The sequence below is a fragment of the Leucopleurus acutus genome, assembly GCF_964270905.1.
Source record: "Leucopleurus acutus genome assembly, chromosome: 16".
NCBI lineage: Eukaryota > Metazoa > Chordata > Mammalia > Artiodactyla > Delphinidae > Leucopleurus > Leucopleurus acutus.
In genome coordinates this window covers 15,491,196-15,508,816 of record NC_139158.1, presented here as the reverse complement: position 1 = coordinate 15,508,816, position 17,621 = coordinate 15,491,196, and the positions used below count along the sequence as shown (strand labels likewise).

General features: G+C 49.4%; 1 protein-coding gene across 1 annotated transcript; it reads right to left on the bottom strand.

Moving 5' to 3' along the window:
• Window positions 1-6,814: 6,814 nt before the first annotated feature.
• On the bottom strand, window positions 6,815-15,340 carry ZNF668 (zinc finger protein 668; the record flags this gene model as incomplete). Its single annotated transcript, XM_082856849.1, has 4 exons — window positions 6,815-8,027; window positions 8,458-9,126; window positions 15,048-15,117; window positions 15,205-15,340. 4 exons carry the CDS (start codon window positions 15,338-15,340, stop codon window positions 6,815-6,817), a joined length of 2,088 nt encoding a protein of 695 aa, XP_082712975.1.
• Between the last annotated feature and the right edge of the window lie 2,281 nt (window positions 15,341-17,621).

The following is a 17,621-nucleotide window of genomic DNA, read 5'->3' as shown; positions in this document are numbered from 1 at the left end:
GATCACTATTTCTTATGAATATAGATGTAAAAATCCTCAACAAAATACTAGCAAACAAAATTCAGCAATATATAAAAATGATTTTATAAGTGGGATTTATCTCAAGAATGCAAGGTTGGTTTAACATCTGAAAATCAATTAATGTAATAAAGAATATTAGTAGAATAAAGAACAAAAACCCTCTGATCATCTCAATAGACACAGAAAATACATTTGACAAAATTCAACAACTTCGATTTTCTTTTTTTTTTTTAATTAATTTATTTTATTTTTGGCTGCATTGGGTCTTCATTGCTGTGTGAACGCTTTTCTCTGGTTGCAGTGAGCCGGGGCTACTCTTCGTTGTGGTGCACGGGCTTCTTATTGCGGTGGCTTCCCTTGTTGAGGAGCATGGGCTCTAGGCGTTCAGGCTTCAGTAATTGTGGCACGCAGGCTCAGTAGTTGTGGCACACGGGCTTAGTTGCTCTGCGGCATGTGGTATCTTCCCGGACCAGAGCTCGAACCTGTGTACCTGCGTTGGCAGGTGGATTCTTAACCACTGTGCCACCAGGGAAGCCCAACAACTTTGATGTTTTAAAAAAGCTTAAGAAACTAGGAATAAGAGGGAACTTCCTTAACTTGCTAATTATCAAAGGGCATCTGTGAAAAAGTCACAGCTAACATCATACTTAAATGATGAAAGACTGGATGTTTTCCCCCTCAGATCAGGATGTCTTCTCCCATCACTTCTATTTAACCCTGTAAGCAATAAAAAGAAACAAATGGCATCCAGACTGGAAAAGAAGAAGTAAACAATCTCATTTTACAGATGACATGATCTTGTATATAGAAAATCCTTAGGAATACACACACACACAAATATTAGAGCTAGTAAACTGGTTCAGCAAGGTTTCAGAAAACAAGAACAATGTACAAAAATCTATTGTATTTCTCATCACTAGCAATGAACAATCCAAAAAAGAAAGAAAACAATTCCATTTACAATAGGAACAAAAGGAATAAAATACTTCTATATAAATTTAACAAAAGAAATGTAACATTTATACACTGAACACTATAAAACACTGTTGAAAGAAATTAAAATCTAAATAAATTTTAAAACACCCCATGTTCATGGGTCAGAAGATTTAATATTGTCAAGATGACAGTACTCCTCAAATTGATCTACGGAGCCAATGCAATTCCTATCAGAATCCCAGACAGCTTGCTTTTCTTTCTCTTTTTTGCAAAAGTTGACAAGCTGATCCTACAATTCATATGGAAATGCAAGGGATCTAGAAAAACAAAACTAATCTTGAAATAGAAGAACAAGTTGGAACACTCACAGGTCCTGATTTAAAATTTTACTACCAAGCTACAGTAAGCAAAACAATGTGATACTGGCATAAAGAAAGATATATACCCAGGGAATAAAATTGAGAGTCTGGAAATAAACCCTTATATTTACAGTTAGTTTATTTTCAACAGTGAAGTCAAGACAATTCAGTGGAGAAAAAATAGTCTTTTCAATAAATGGAGTTGGGACAATTGGATATCCATATGCAGAAGAATGAAGTTGGACCCTTACCTCAAACCATATACAAAAATTAACTCAAAATGGATCAAAAATCTAAGTGTAAGAGCTTTTAGCTATAAAAACATAGTTTATTTGAAAAAAACTTTTATGCATTTTAAACTTTTACATTTATAACTAAATTATAAACTTTGTAAATGTTTATAAAACACTTGGATGAAAACATAGGCATAAATTTTCACGACCTTGTATTAGGAAATGGGTTATTAGATATGGCTCTCAAGGCACAAGCAAAAATAGACAAAAATAGACAAATTGGACATCATCAAAATTAAAAATGTTTGTGCTTTAAAGGGCACCATCAAGAAAGTAAAAATACAACCCACACAACGGGAGGGAATTTTTGCAAATCATAAGGAACTTGTATCTAGAATACATAAGTCTTACCACTCAACAGAATCAATCCAATTTAAAAAATGGGCAAAGGGGGACTTCCCTGGTGGTCCAGTGGCTAAGACTTGGTGCTCCCAATGCAGGGGGCCCGGGTTTGATCCCTGGTCGGGGAACTAGATCCCACTAGATCCCAACTAAAAGATCCTATGTGCCGCAACTAAGACCCAGCACAGCCAAATTAAAAAATAATAATAATAATGGGCAAAGGACTTGGAATAGATATTTATCCAAAGACGATATACAAATGGCCAATAAGCCCATGAAAAGATCCTCAACATCATTTGCCGCCAGGGAAATGTAAATCAAAACAACAAATTTACACCTACTAGGATGGCTGTAATAAAAAAGACAGATAATAACAACTGTTGGTGAAGATGTGGAGAAACTGGAACATTCATACCCTGTTGGTGGGAATGTAAAATGGTGCAGCCACTTTGGCAAACAGTCTGACAGTTGCTCAAATGGTTAAACATAGAGTTACCATATGACCCAGCAATTCCACTCCTAGATATATACACAGAGAATTGAAAATTTGTCCACCCAAAAGTACAGGTACTTCCCTGGTGGCGTAGTGGTTAAGAATCCGCCTGCCAATGCAGGGGACATGGGTTTGATCCCTGGTCTGGGAACATCCCACATGCCACGGAGCAACTAAGCCCGTGCGCCACACTACTGAGCCTGTGCTCTACAGCCCGCGAGCCACAACTACCGAGCCCGCAAGCCACAACTACTGAGCCCACATCCCACAACTACTGAAGCCTGCACACCTAGAACCTGTGCTCCGCAACAAAGAGAAGCCACCGCAATGAGAAGCCCGTGCACTGCAACAAAGAGTAGTCCCCGCTCACCACAACTAGAGAGAGCCCGTGCATAGCAATGAAGACCCAGTGCAGCCAAAAATAATAAATAAAATAAAATAAGTAAATGTATTTTAAAAAAAGACAGGCTCACTTAGTTCATTTAAAAAAAAAACAACTTGTACATGAATGTTCACAGCAGCATTACTCACAATAGACAAAAGATGGAGACCCAAATGTCCATCAGCTGATGAAAGGATAAATAAAGGTAGCATAGCCATACAATGGAATATTATTTGACAATAAAAAAGAATGAAGAATTGATCAAACTACAACATGGATGAGCCTTGAGAACATTATGCCAAGTAAAAAATCCGTCACAAAAGACCACATATTGTATGACTCCATTTACATGAAATGTCCACAATAGGCAAACCTATAGAGACTGAAAGTAGATTAGCCATTGACGAGGGCTGAGGGAAAAGGGTTGGTGGGGGGAGGGGCTTGGATCAATAGGAAGTGACAGCTAATGGGTATGGAGTTTCTTTTGAGGGTATGAGAATATTCTAAAATCAGACTGTGATGGTCGCATGACCCTGTGAATATACCAAAAAAACACTGAATTGTACACTTCAGACAGGTTAATTGTATGGTATATGAATTATATTTTAATAATGCTGTTAATTTTTTGAAAGTCAGACTGTGTCCTCAGGGAGCAGGAACTAGGGTATGGGATACTGGGGGTGTCAGAGAAGAGGGACCAAGGGATGGGTGTGTTGTCTGGGCCCAGAAAGGGAGCAGGAGTTGTGGATCTGTTCTGAACATCCAGGGGACCCACTTCATCCTTCACTGTAGATAGATACCCAGGGATATCTGTTGATTAGTGTATATGGTATCTTTACACCTATTTTTAAAAGGTGCCTCCCCAAACCCCAAGATAAATCATCTTGCTCAAGGCCAAAACTCAAGTCAGTAGTAAACAAAAGTTCCCCTGCTTTCAATCCCTCAGTCCGGTGTCTGTTTCTTTCCTGCTCTGGATATGGTTCTGGGCAGTGAGTGTCCTTGGTCAAACTGGTGCCCTCTTTCTGCAGCCATGACACTGATCCCTGCTGTTGCCATGTGGCCCCCTTGTTCTGCTGTGGAGAACAGGAATGAGGGCCTGGGCATGACAACACTGAGTGAGGCCCCTGACACCAAGGGGATACCTAGTACTTCTGCTCCAGGTGCTACCTGGTGTACCAGTTCTGGGCTACAGCCAGCTGCTGCCTAGTCCCCATGACTGGCAGTGGCACACCGGGCACTTCCTAAGGCTGCCAACTTGGTGGCCCCCAAGTCTACAGATAACAGCATAGAAAGAAGGATCTGGTTCACTCTGACCTTTGGCTTTGTTTTGGCTTATAAATGCAGAAGGCCCTGGTGGTTAGAATTTATAGTCCAGAATCAGTTCTTATTATCTTTCTAGATATATTCTATAGGAATTTGAGCACTTATGTGTAATTCGGCCCAAATGGGAGCATACTAACCACACTGCTTTGTACTTCACTATTTTACACTTGACATATTTTTTGAATATTGCTCAACAACATAGATTAATAAGCCTCATTTTTTTAAACATTTAAAAAAATTTTATTTACTTATTTTTGTGTGTGTTGGGTCTTCATTGCTGCCTGCGGGCTTTCTTTAGTTGCGGCGAGCAGGGGCTACTCTTTGCTGCGGTGCGTGAGCTTCTCATTGCGGTGGCTTCTCTTGTTGCGGAGCACTGGCTCTAGGCACGCGGGCTTCAGTAGTTGTGGCACATGGGCTCAGTAGTTGTGGCGCATAGGCTTAGTTGCTCTGTCGCATGTGGTATCTTCCCAGACCAGGGCTCAAACCCGTGTCCCCTGCATTGGCAGGTGGATTCTTAACAACTGCGCCGCCAGGGAAGTCCTGATAAGCCTCATTTTTTTTTTTTTTTTGAGCTTTGTGTTTTTCTTTCTCTTGGCTTTTTTTTTTTAAACATCTTTATTGGTTTACAGTGGTGTGTTTGTTTCTGCCTTATAAAAAAGTGAATCAGCTATACATATACATATATCCCCATATGTCCTCCCTCTTGTGTCTCCCTCCCACCCTCCCTATCCCACCCCTCTAGTTGGTCACAAAGCACCGAGCTGATCTCCCTGTGCTGTGCGGCTGCTTCCCACTACTGATAAGCCTCATTTTTAAAAAAACTGTTGCATAATATATCTTACAGAGGCCTTATATAGTTAGTCCTTTGCTAATGGACATATAGGGTGTTCCCAGTTATCACAAATTTTGCTGCACCAAAGAATCTTTCATCTTCAGTTTTGCCACAGAACTGGAAAAGGAAATCTGTGATGTAAATTCTTTGAGGTGTACTTGCTGAGAGTATATGCATTTAACCTTTTTTAAAAAAATGTGTTTGTTTGCTTTTTTCCCCTCTTCCAGTTTTGAGACGTGACATACAGTACTGTATGTTTAAGGCGTACAGCATAATGATTACATACATCATGAAGTATTTAACTTTTGATAAACATCAAATCATCTTCCCAGTTTACACTAAATGTGGCGCCTCGTTTTTGTTTTTCCATTTTTGGTTCTTTGCAAAATTACTTTAAAAGTTATGTAGCCTTCCAGAGTACAGCTATAACTATCAAATTATTTAACAGCCTACATTTCTCCCGATTTGAATAATCATATTTATCATAAACTACATTCCCAGAAATAGGGCTGCTTTTGAACCCTCTACCCCACTCTATTAATTTATTCTTATGTCAGTAATCTCCTGTTTTTATTCCAGTGCTTTGGTGTTTGATTATCTAGCGTGTCAAATACATCATTTCCACTGTTTTTTTGTTTTTGTTTTGAGCAACACAGCATGCAGGATCTTAGTTCCCTGACCAAGGATCGAACCCTTGCCCCCTGCAGTGGAAGCACGGAGTTTTAACCACTGGACCGCCAGGGAAGTCCTGACAGCTTCACTGTTGTTGGTTTTTTAAAAATATTTATTAATTTATGTATTTGGCTGTGCTGGGTCTTAGCTGCGGCATGCGGGCTCTTAGCTGCAGCATATGGGATCTAGTTCCCTGACCAGGGATCGAACCTGGGCCCCCTGCATTGAGAGCACGGAGTCCTAACCATTGGACCACCAGGGAAGTCCCCTCCACTGTTTTTACATATATATATTGCACAGGAATTTAGGATTTTCAAGTTTTGTTAAAAAATTCTTTTGGATGGCAATGAACTTAAGGATTAAACTGGAGAATCAACATCTTTTAATAATAACTTTCCACTCAGGTACATGGTATATCTCCATTTAATTAGGTCTTATATCCTTCAGGACAAAGATACTATTTTCTTCATACAGGGTTTGCATGTTTTTTGTGAGATTTACTCCTTTGTAGTTTATGGGTTTTGTTGTTATTGTGAATGGGACCCCAAGTGTATTTTCTAATTTGTTATTGCAATTTGTGGGAAATATACTAACTTTGGGCCTCAGTTTATTATCTGCAAAAAGACAGAAGTAGAGCTACTCAGTAACAGGTCAAGTAAGTGTGGGCTAAACAAAGCGAAATAGATTTGCTCATTGCAGGACTTACCGACGACTTTAACATACTTTGATCACCAAGAATCCCCAATAAGGTACAGGAATTTCCTGTACTTACTTGACCGTGGAACCCTTTGTCACAAGACATTCTGAAACGTAGAGAAAACAGTGCACCCAAAGACCCTTCTAGTTTCTAATTTGTCAATCCAGGGATCTCCACTGAACCTTATCTGATGCCCAAATTCCCATTACTTACCCCCGACCAGAACACAGAAGACAACCCAGTGTCAAAGCGAATGCTTTAATGAGTGGTGCTCGGAGGGAGCCATGTCTCTCAGAGGCTGCTGCCAGCCTCCACTGTCCCCAGCTCTTTGTCAGGAAGGTGAGCTAGCTGCCTGGGATGAAGGGATGGATCTGGAGTCTAAGAGTGAGCTGAGGCAAAGGGAGGTTCAGGAAGCACCCTGTAGGGGCGGAGCTCCCAGGAGTGTGGCAGAGGGGGCCTGGGACTCAGGCTGGCCCCTCTTCAGGCATTCCTAGCAAAGCCACGAGGGGCTCGAGGGGCGTGGGGGTCCCGATGGGCACAGGGTGGGTACGTTCGTGCTTGCGCAGGTCGCTGGCACTCAAGAAGGCCTTGGGGCAGTGGGGGCAGGTGTAGGGGCGCACAGAGCTGTGGGTGCGGCTGTGCTTGCGCAGCCCAGCCCGGTCTGAGAAGCTCTTGCCGCACTGGGTGCAGGGGAAGGGCCGGAGCTCTGGGTGCGAGCGCTCGTGCCGTCGCAGCAACGTCAGCGTGGAGAACGTCTCCTTGCACTCCCGGCATACAAACTGTGGTGGTTTCTCGTCCACCTCCTCACCCCCCACTTCGCCTGCCCCCCCCAAGGGACCAGGAGCCTCCCCAACCCCAGCATCTTGGCACTCCACGTGCTCCACCGTCATGCCCACCACTTGCCACTGGGTGGCCATCACACCACCCGATTCCGGAGGCAGCCCCAGCAGCCCTGCTGCAGGGTCCCCGAGCCCAGCCCCTGCTGCCGGGGCTGCTGAGCCCTCGCCTGCCACGCTGACCGGCAGCGCCAGCCCCACCACCAGCTCCTGCTGCGGGGGAGGCCCTGCGGCCTCGCTACTGCGATGGGTCCGCTCGTGCTTCCTCAGGCTTGACGAGACCACGAAGGACTTTCCGCACGCGTTGCAGTGGAAGGGGCGCTCACCCGAGTGCACCCGGCTGTGCTTAGTGAGGCTGGCCCGCTCGGCGAAGGCTCGGCCGCACTCCTCGCAGCGGAAGGGCCGCTGGCCGGAGTGCACCAGCGCGTGCCGCTTGAGGTCCCAGGACGCGACGAAGGTCTTGTCACACTGCAGGCACTTGAACGGCCGGTCGCCTGTGTGCACCCGCCGATGCATGGCCAGGTCGGCCGGCTGCCGGAAGTCCTTGCCACACTTCTCGCAGCGGTAGGGCTTCACACCCTCGTGCGCCCGCTGGTGGCGCCGGAAGCTCGAGGGGTCGGAGAACATGCGGCCGCAGCGGGGGCAGAGGAAGGGCTTCTCGCCAGAGTGCGTGCGCTCGTGGCTCTGGTAGGAGCTGAGCTGCGTGAAGCCCTTGCCACAGGCCGGGCAGCGGTAGGGCTTTTGCGCCGCATGGATGCGCTGGTGGCACGTGAGCGAGGACGAGCGGGAGAAGCTCTTCCCGCACTCTGAGCAGAGGAAGGGGCGCTCGCCAGTGTGGGACCTGTGGGAGTGGAGAGGCCCGGAGTGAAGGTGGCAGCCCATCGCCCGACCCCCGCCGCCTGTCTGTACTGTACGTTAGGGCCCCCTAACATCGCTGGGGCCTTGGCCCAATCCCCTAAGGGCCACAGGTCTGTACCTCAGAGTAAGAAACTTTCAGGCTGGGTGTCTAGGTGTTCTAGATCCATCTCTGCACTCAACAGACCCGGCCCCCACTCGTACCTCCTGGGCAGCAACCCAACTTCAAGCCCCACCCCCTTCCTAGTCCAGGAACCCAGGCCAATCAGACCCCAGTTTCACCCTCTGCCCCCATAGCTCTGCCTCACTCACTTTCCCATTGGTTCCTTCCGATCTTTGGGACTCAACGCCTTCACGCTATTGGTGCGCTCTTCCCAACCCCTTCAGCTGCCCCCCACCCAGCCCAGCGCCCTCACCGCTCGTGGTTACGGAGGTCCTTGAGTTCAGCATAGGCCTTGCCGCAGCGCTCGCAGCTGTAGGGCCGCAGGCCTGCATGCGTGCGCCGGTGCTTGCGGAACACCGAGGGGTCAGCGAAGCTCTTGCCACAGTCGGCGCAGGCGTAGGGCCTCTCGCCAGTGTGACCGCGCTGGTGGATCTTGAGCTTGGAGAGCGCGCCATAAGCCTTGGGGCAGTGCGCGCAGCGGAAGGGCAACTCGCCGGCGTGCGAGGCCAGGTGCACGCGCAGGCACACAGGCTGCATGAAGCGGCGACCGCACTCGGGGCAAGGGAAGGGCTTCTCGCCCGTGTGGCTGCGCCCGTGACTGCGCAGCTCTGGTGCCGTTTTGTAGGCCTTGGGGCACAGCGGGCACGCATACGGCCGAGGCTTCGCCGCTGCACCTGACACCTTGTCCCCGCTGGCATCCTCCGCTTTGGGGTCTGTCTCTGGCTTCAGCTTTGCCTCGGCCACCTCCTCTGTGCAGTCTGCAGGCCCATGTGTGGCAGCATGGCGTGCTGCCCGGGGTGCATTTGGAAACGTCTTGGTACAGGACAGGCACTTATAGCGACGGCCAGAGCGCTTGTAGCCAGGGGCTGGGGACCTCTCCTCCGATGACTCTACCTCCATGGCCTGGATGGGCGGGGCTTCTCTGCAAGAGAGGCAAAGTTAGAAGCCACACCCCTTTCCAATTCTCCAAGGCCTGTCTCCTCACCAAAGCCCTCTGAGGCCTCAGAAGGAACTCTATCTTATCTGCATTTCCCACCTGGGATGCACATCCTTCCTCGCAAACATTCCTGTCTCTCTGCGCTCAAGTTTCCTCTCTGGTCTGTTCACTGATGAAAGGAGCTGGACCAGGTGACCTCAGAGGAACTAAGAGAGGCCGGGATCATCGAAATGCCCACCTGCACTTCCCTCCCCAGCCTCTGGGCTTCTCCAAACCCTGTGGCATTCCCAGAAGGCCCAGGCTCTGTCCAGCTCACCATCTTCCTTCTACAGCTCAGAATCCAAGCCCTGTGCAAGGCTGCAGACACGGAGGCTACCTAGATCCACATCTGGCCTGAAGGTCTCCAAGTGCTCAGGAAAGACAGAGGTAGGTCCAGAAGAAGGCAGAGCCAGTGGGCTAAATGTGGTCATTGGCACCATCTGTCTGGAAGGGACAGGTCCCCAGCGTATGTACTTTGTCTTTCCCCTCTGGTTGGTTAGCTTTCAGAGGCAGCAACTGTTCACACAGAATTCTGGCCTTGCACAGCTATAAGGTACTCCACCGCAGATAGGAGTCCTGGTCCACCCTCTGCTCTGGAATGGGTCTTTGGTTCTTGCTCCCATAACTCTGGTAATGGGAAGTTCAATTACTCTCAAAGCAGCTTGAGCCATTGCTAGCAGAAGTTAGAAGTCTCTGTCTCATACTCAATGTATCTGCTCTGGCCTGGCCTCCTGGGACACCCACTCTAGCTATGGCCCCTTCTTTCTCTGTTCAGAGCCCAGACAGCCTCCACCCAGCTGCTCCCGCAGATCATGGCTGGGAGGAAATAGGATTAACAGCTGCATTAGTCTTAACACCAGCTCATCCTCCCTGGGGGATAAAGGGAAGAGGATTACATCAGATCCACTTAAGGTGCAGCAGCTGCTGGGGCAGCCAGGGTGGGGGGAAGGACAATGTTATAGAGAGGGGAGGGGAGCCAGGTGTGTCCAAAAGATGGGCTGGGAGGTAGGAGGTTTGGATTCTAGCACTCCTTTCTAGGCCTGTTTCCTCATCTGTATACCTCAGGGGTTGGTGTCTTCTAAGTTATGACCCAGGGAGGATGCAGGAGTCCCCGGGTGACTGGCAAGGGCTGCATCTTTAGAATCAGCACCCTTCTGCCTGGTGGCCCTGCCTCAGTCTCCCACCCCTACACACACAATCTAGTGTGCACAGGCAGCCGGAGTCTTCTCCCTAAGGTACCATGTGATGCTCTGTCCCCTGCTCAAGAATTTTTCATGGCTTCCATCACACCATGCAAGTTCCCAGGTCCTTCCTGGCTGTTATGAATCCTACCAATCCTTCCTTTGAGCCTTACTTCCCGCGCTTCCCTGGTGGCGCAGTGGTTGAGAGTCTGCCTGCCGATGCAAGGGACACGGGTTCGTGCCCCGGTCCGGGAAGATCCCACATGCTGCGGAGCAGCTAGGCCCATGAGCCATGGCCGCTAAGCCTGTGCGTCCGGAGCCTGTGCTCCGCAACAGGAGAGGCCACAACAGTGAGAGGCCCGCGTACAGCAAAAAAAAAAAAAGAAGATCCTTACTTCCCAAAGGAAGGTCTTCCTGCATCTCCCCTTTGGTTTCTGCCCTACATCCCACACAGCTCTGTTCCACCCTCAGCTTGGTTTTTTCACTTTTCCCATTAAATCCTAGGGCTGGAAGGTGAGTTAAAGGGCTTGAGGCCCAGCCTTCCCCAGGGCTTGAATTCCGCCTAGTTTCTAGGGAATCTGCCTATCCTTGGATGAGGCCCTCACTACCTCCTTTCTAGATCATCTCTGGACAGTCTGATAAAGTTTCTCCTTAATAAAAATGATAGCCTGGGACTTCCCTGGTGGCTCAGTGGATAAGACTCCATGCTCCCAATGGAGGGGGCCCGGGTTCCATCCCTGGTCAGGGAACTAGATCCCACATGCATGCCACAATTTAGAGTTCGCATGCCACAACTAAGGACCCCGGGAGCTATAACTAAGGAGCCTGCCTGCCACAACTAAGACCTGGTGCAACCAAATAAATAAGTAAATATTAAAAAAAAAAAAGAAAATGATAGCTCACATTTACCGGGCACTTGCTAAACAGCAGACAACATCCTAACCTTTTTACATGTATTAACTTACTTGCACTTCATGTCAGCACCATGAAAAACGTTCTGTTATTACCCCCTTTCACAGATAAGGGAACTGAGGCCCAGAGAAACAATTTAGCATTGTCGTTAAGTGCAGTCTCCGAAGCCAAACTGCATGGCTTCGAATCTTACCTTCCTCACTTCCTAGCTGTGACCTTGTGCAATTTACTTCATGCCGTAGGACCTCAGTTTTCTTATCTGAAAAAAGGGAGGTAATAACACTACTTACCTCACAGGGTTGGGCGAGGGCTGAATGAGGTAAGAATAATTACTGCCCTCAATTACTCAATCTTCTCAGAGCCAGACACCTTGCTGAGTGTGCAACCTTATTTAATTCTCTCATAGCTTCCTGAGATAGGGATTATTGTCTTCATTTTACAGACTAATAAACTGAGGTTCTGAGAAGGTTAGTGATTAACCCATGGTCACATACCTAGTAACTCGTGCAGCTGAGACTTGAATCCAGGTGTTTAATTCGCCTTGAGTAGTTGGGCCCTCCCAGGATTATCTGCTACCTGGGCCAGCCCCACGATGACCAGAACCCTGAGCTCAGGTTACACCTTGGTCTCCTCTCATTCCTGTAGAAGTCCCTGGAGACCAGAGCCAGCACCCTTTATGTTTCTGTTTCCCTCTCAGAGGGCTGGAACCGTGGGTTCCAAGCTCTGGGCCTCAGTCTTCCCATCTGTGAGCCAGAAACCAGGTAGCTGGAGGGGTAAATCCCTTCTCCTAAGGCACTTCCCAGGGGAAATAGTAGGGGCGTGCCAGGCACAAGCTCCATAAAGAACGAAGGGTCAGGTAGGCTAGGCCCCTGTCTAAAGCCCCTCCGTTGGGAATTCCCTGGTGGTCCAGTGGTTAAGAATCTGTCTTCCAAAGCAGGGGACGTGGGTTTGACTCCTAGTCGGGGAAGTAAGATCCCACATGCCACGGGGCAACTAAGCCCGCGTATCACAACTAGAGAAGCCTGCACGCCGCAACAAAGACCCAGTGCAACCAAAAAAGTAAATATTAAAAAAAACAAAAACCCATCATCAGGGGCTTCCCTGGTGGCGCAGTGGTTGAGAGTCTGCCTGCCGATGCAGGGGATGCGGGTTCGTGCCCCCGTCTGGGAAGATCCCACATGCCGCGGAGCGGCTGGGCCGGTGAGCCATGGCCGCTGAGCCTGCGCGTCGCGTCCGGAGCCTGTGCTCCGCAACGGGAGAGGACACAACAGTGAGACGCCCGCGTACCGCAAAAAAAAAAAAAAAAAAAACCATCATCAGCTCTTCACTTCCCTGTTCACGGAGGACTCTTCCACCCACCACTCCCTAGAGTGATTCTGTGAACTCCCTGCATGAAAATAATCATGCAGGGAGCATGGGGTAGGACTCAGAAATCTATTCTAAACATGCTTTCTGGGTCATTCCAACTAACACTTATTTAAGAACCTTAGGTTTTCAGAAGCTTCTAGGAGAGAGGCATTTTTAATACACCTCTTTTTCAGATGTGGAGATTAAGGCCCCCGTAAGGGAAAAAACTTACATAAGGACACACAGCTAGTCAAGGAGCCCAGACTCAAACACGAGTCTTCAGGTCCCTGGTCCTACCAGACTCAAACACGAGTCTTCAGGTCCCAGGTCCTACCAGTCTTCATTTACTTAAGGTTTATTTACTTCATTTACTTAAGGTTTTCAGAAGCTTCTAGGAGAGAGGCATTTTTAATACACCTCTTTTTCAGATGTGGAGATTAAGGCCCCCGTAAGGGAAAAAACTTACATAAGGACACATAGCTAGTCAAGGAGCCCAGACTCAAACACGAGTCTTCAGGTCCCTGGTCCTACCAGACTCAAACACGAGTCTTCAGGTCCCAGGTCCTACCAGTCTTCATTTACTTAAGGTTTATTAGCCAAATCATGAGACTTTCCACCGCTCCCAGGACAAAGACCAATATCTTTTCCATGGCAAGCAAGGCCCTGAACTATCTAACTCCTGCCTATCCCATCTCCCACTCCTCTCCCCTTGGCTCACTAGGCTCTACCCACACAGGCTCCCCCTTTTTCCCCTCAAAGACTTAAATTCCTTCCCATCTCAGGGACTCTACACTAGTAGTTTCCTCTGCTAGAAACATTATTTCCAAGGGTCTTTGCGTAGCTATCTCTTTGATTCCATTTGGGTCTCAGCTCCCTGTCACATCCTTAAAGAGGGCTTTCCTGACCACCTTTCTTAATGCTATCTGCACCCCTGCTAATCACTCTCTATCCCCCTCCTGTTTAATTTCCTTCATGTTGCTCATCTGGATGACACTTCTTGCAAATTTACCATGGACCAGGTATCATTCTAAGCATTTTATGTGTGCTACTCAAGCTAAGCCTCACGATGGCCTAGGAGTTTGTTATGGATGAACGTGCGCATGCATGGAAGCAAGGCCATGTGAGAACTTAAGACAGAAGGTGGCCACATACGATCCAAGAAAGGAGCCTTCACCAGGAACTGAATTGGCCAGCACCTTGATCTTGGACACCTCAACCTCCAGAACGGTGAGAAATAAATTTCTGTTGTGCCCCCCAGTCTGTAATTGTTGTTGTTGTTGTTATGGTAGCCCAAACAGACTAAGTTAAATAGTATTATTTTCCCCCCATTTTTCAGACAAGGAGACTGAGGCACACAGAAGTGAAGAAACTAGTCATAGTCACAGCCAATACTCAAAGGCAGGTGGTCTCTGCCTCCCAAACTTCTGCCCTCTGTCCCCTGCTTATTGCTTTGCTAGCACTGATACATTGTATGGTTCAGTTAATTCTCTGTCTCCAGCTTGAGAGTCTAGGCTGGCAAAGAGCCAGGAACCTTTATTATTCTGTATCCTCTACACATAGAACCATGCTTGGTGCCCAAAACAAACTGAACAAATCAACCTCCGAGGCGGTATTTGAACCCAGGTCTATAGCCTCTGCCTCCTCCATAGTAGGAGTTTGTAAGAATGTCGGTCAACAACTATTTAGTAACTGAATTTCTCTGCTTTTCCAAGTTCACAGGGTCCAAATATCGCCCCCAGTACCCCACAGTGGATTCATTGCTCTGGTGAGGGAGGCTTGTCTTTGTCTTTGTTTACTACTGAATTTAGGGGGCGGGACACGTCCTGCTGTATGAACAGGCTCTAAATGCCAGGGATGCAGAGATTTAATTCCCAGAGTTTAGAACCCTGCGGGCAGTGATGAGGTGAAAAGCCACTTTTTATCCTCTCTGCACCTCAGTCTCCCCACCTCTAAACAAGTAGTTACCAATAGGCCTCACAGGCCATGAGAGATCCGGTGAGATGGCAGATGGGGAACTGTGAACCATGCAGAGATAAGAACTAATCATCTCCTAGGCATCCAATCTGGTCAGTCCACAATCTAATCCCAACCCACTTTTCCAGCCTCACCTCCAGGGGCACTGTGCCCCTCCCGACAGCGACCTTAGCTCCAGCCACAATTCTCAAACTTCACCACCTAAGTACATCTCCATATGCAGTTCCCTCTGCCTTCTCCCGTGGGAAAACTCTTTTGCATCTTTCAAATACCTGCTTCCCCAGTGCCCTCAGGAATACTTAATAAGACTATAGAGGTAAGAGCGCCATGGCTCTCTGGGCCTCAGTTTTCTCATCAGTAAAATGAGGTTTCTGAGGCATGTGGGAGTTTTAAGGTCGTTAGAGCCGAGAGCTGCGGAAACCTTGTGCATTCTCGCTCCCTGCAACTGTCTACGTGTCGGGCCCCCGGCAGACAGACAGCCCCGCAGGGCAGGGCCCTGGGCTGCCTCTTCTCAGGAAAAGCCCTGGGAAAACGAGGAATCGGAGAACTCGGCAAGAAGGAGTGAACGAAGGATGACAGAATGAACAAATGAATGGACCGAAGGCCATACTTTGGACAAAGGCCGGCAAAATGGCGTTCTCTAGGACCGCGGGAGGGGCGGCCAGGACCTCGACCGGGGAGGGGGGCCGCCGGCGCCGGGGACCGTGCTTGACGGGCCGCACGCCTGGGACAAAAGCCCGCAACATGGCGGGCTCTAGGACCCTCGTGTGCGCACGGCGCAAGGCGGGCAGCCATGCCGCCCTAGCCCAGGCGTCTGCTGCAGCCGGTCCGCCGGGACAGCCGGCGGGTTCTAGGACCCGCTGGGCCCAGAGCCCGCCCGCCCGCGCCCTCCCGGGGCCGCACTCCTCCCGCCCCGCCCGCGCCGCTCGCGCCAGGCCAACCCCATCTGCCCTCTGCCCCCACAGGGAAACTGAGGCCCGCTCGGATTGCGTCCGCAGTGGGACTGCTCGGGGGTCCCTGCGGCTTCCCGCCGGCATTTCCTACCTGAACAGACTGGGGCTGGCTCTGTGGCGTCAACAGCAGCTCCTCTCACCGACGGAGCCCGGGACACAGCCAGGGCGCGGCAGGCGCTAGGACCCAGCTTGGGGGGGGGTGGAGGGGGAGGGACGGGAGGCGGGGCCGCCGAGCGGAAGTGGAAGGGAGCTTTTCCCGCTAGGGAGGAAGGCAAAGTTTATCCGAGCACCCCCCAGCCGAAGGTGGCGGAGAAACACCTTGCAGGGGGTCTCTGTGGGTGCTAATGACAGAGGACACCGGAATAGGTTTACGGGATGCACCGGCTATTGCTAGCCTGGGGATAGATCACCGTGAACTAGAAGGTGGGAGGACAGAAAGGCCATGCCCAAGATTTGTAGTACCTAAATCCGCTTATATTCCACAACATTTCCCTTAATAGCAAGGAGTAAATGACGCTCCCTTCATCTGTCTTTAGAAGTTTTACAAGAAGCCCCAGGAAAAGTGTCGCCAAAATACTGAGGCCAGGGCTGCAGAACCCTTTTTATCCTCTTCTGCGCTCACCCAATATGCACCGTAACGATTTTAGCGACTCTTCCCGGAAGTGTGGCTAAGATTAGTGCAGAACGACACAGCTCTTTGACCTACGTGGGCGGGGTCAGGGTCGCGCGTTAGCCGCTTCTCATCTAGCACCGGAAATGTGTCTGTGTAGAACCGCTGCTTGGAGGCGGGACAGAAGCATTTTTAAGGCGGAAGTTTCGCGGGGAAGCTTTTGCGGCTAGGACACTTCCTGTTTCCTAGTAACAATAGGAAGTGTCCGCGGAGCTGAGGGGTAGACTGCTGGCTTGTGCCAGCTGCGCCCTCTTTCCTCTGCGTCCTTCCTCCTCCCCCTCTCCTTTCCCTCTTTCCCTCCCCTCCCACCGCCCAGGAGCCCTGGCAGAGTGTGCGTGTGTGGGAGCTCGAGAGCCCCTCCACAACCACCCCTTGGGGTGCGCGGCTGCAGTTAGGGTGAGGGTCCCAGTGCGCAGGCGCATTCCCGTTCGCGGTCCCCAACGGACGCACCCGCGGCGGGAACGAGAAGGGGCCACCGGTGTGAGGTAGGGGTCCTAAGAGAAAACTGGTCGAGGAGATGAGTGAGGCAAGAGGACCTTATTGGTGGTTGATTAGGAGAGGCGACTCTTGAGCGAAGGGGCTTTGTGAAGTGAGAATTCTGGGAGCAGGTTCAGTAAGGGGGTTTAGAGTCGGAGATAGGAGTTGTATTTGGGTCCCAAGGGAGTGAACAGTCAGAATCAGAGAAGGCCAAGGTGATGTAGGAGGCATGGGGGCCTGCCATGGAGAGAGCAAGGGCTTTGGAAAGAAGATTGAGTCAAACGGGCTGGCTCGTGTGTAAACTGGGATAACAGAGGCACTGCAGTGTGTTGTGAGGACTAAGTGACATAACGAATATTCTTTACTTAGCACAGTGCCTGACACATGGTAATGCTTAGGTAGCACGTGTTGCTGTTGTCATTAGTATTATGAGAGAAGGTAGAAGAAAAAATGAGAAGGGATGGAGAGGCGTAGGAAAGATAAAGGTTGGGGGTGAAGAGCCAGAAAGGAGATGAAATTTCCAAGATGGAAGATCGTTTGGAATCCAGGGAACCCAAGAGAGTCTTTCAGAAATGTGACTTTGTGACCCTGAAAGGAATAGGGCAGGTGGGGGAGCAAGCCCCCCCTTTCTCTGAAGGGGGCCTCTAACCTCACCTCTCAGGCCCGAGGCTGTCAACTGAAGAAAGAAGCTGCTTTTTCCATGCCTCTAGGCTACTCTGTTTAGCTGAGGGGTGAAGGAGGGAGGATTGGAGTTACCTTATAGAAGGTCCTAGGAGAGGTACAGGTATCCTTTTAAGATGTCGCAGAAGATAGGTTGTTTCAGATTTATAGAGAGCAGAGGGTTAGAGACAGTAAAGCTTTTGGGATTTGGTCTGAAGACAGAATAATAGATTTGTGATCAGAGGTAGGTTGCATTCCTTTAGACGT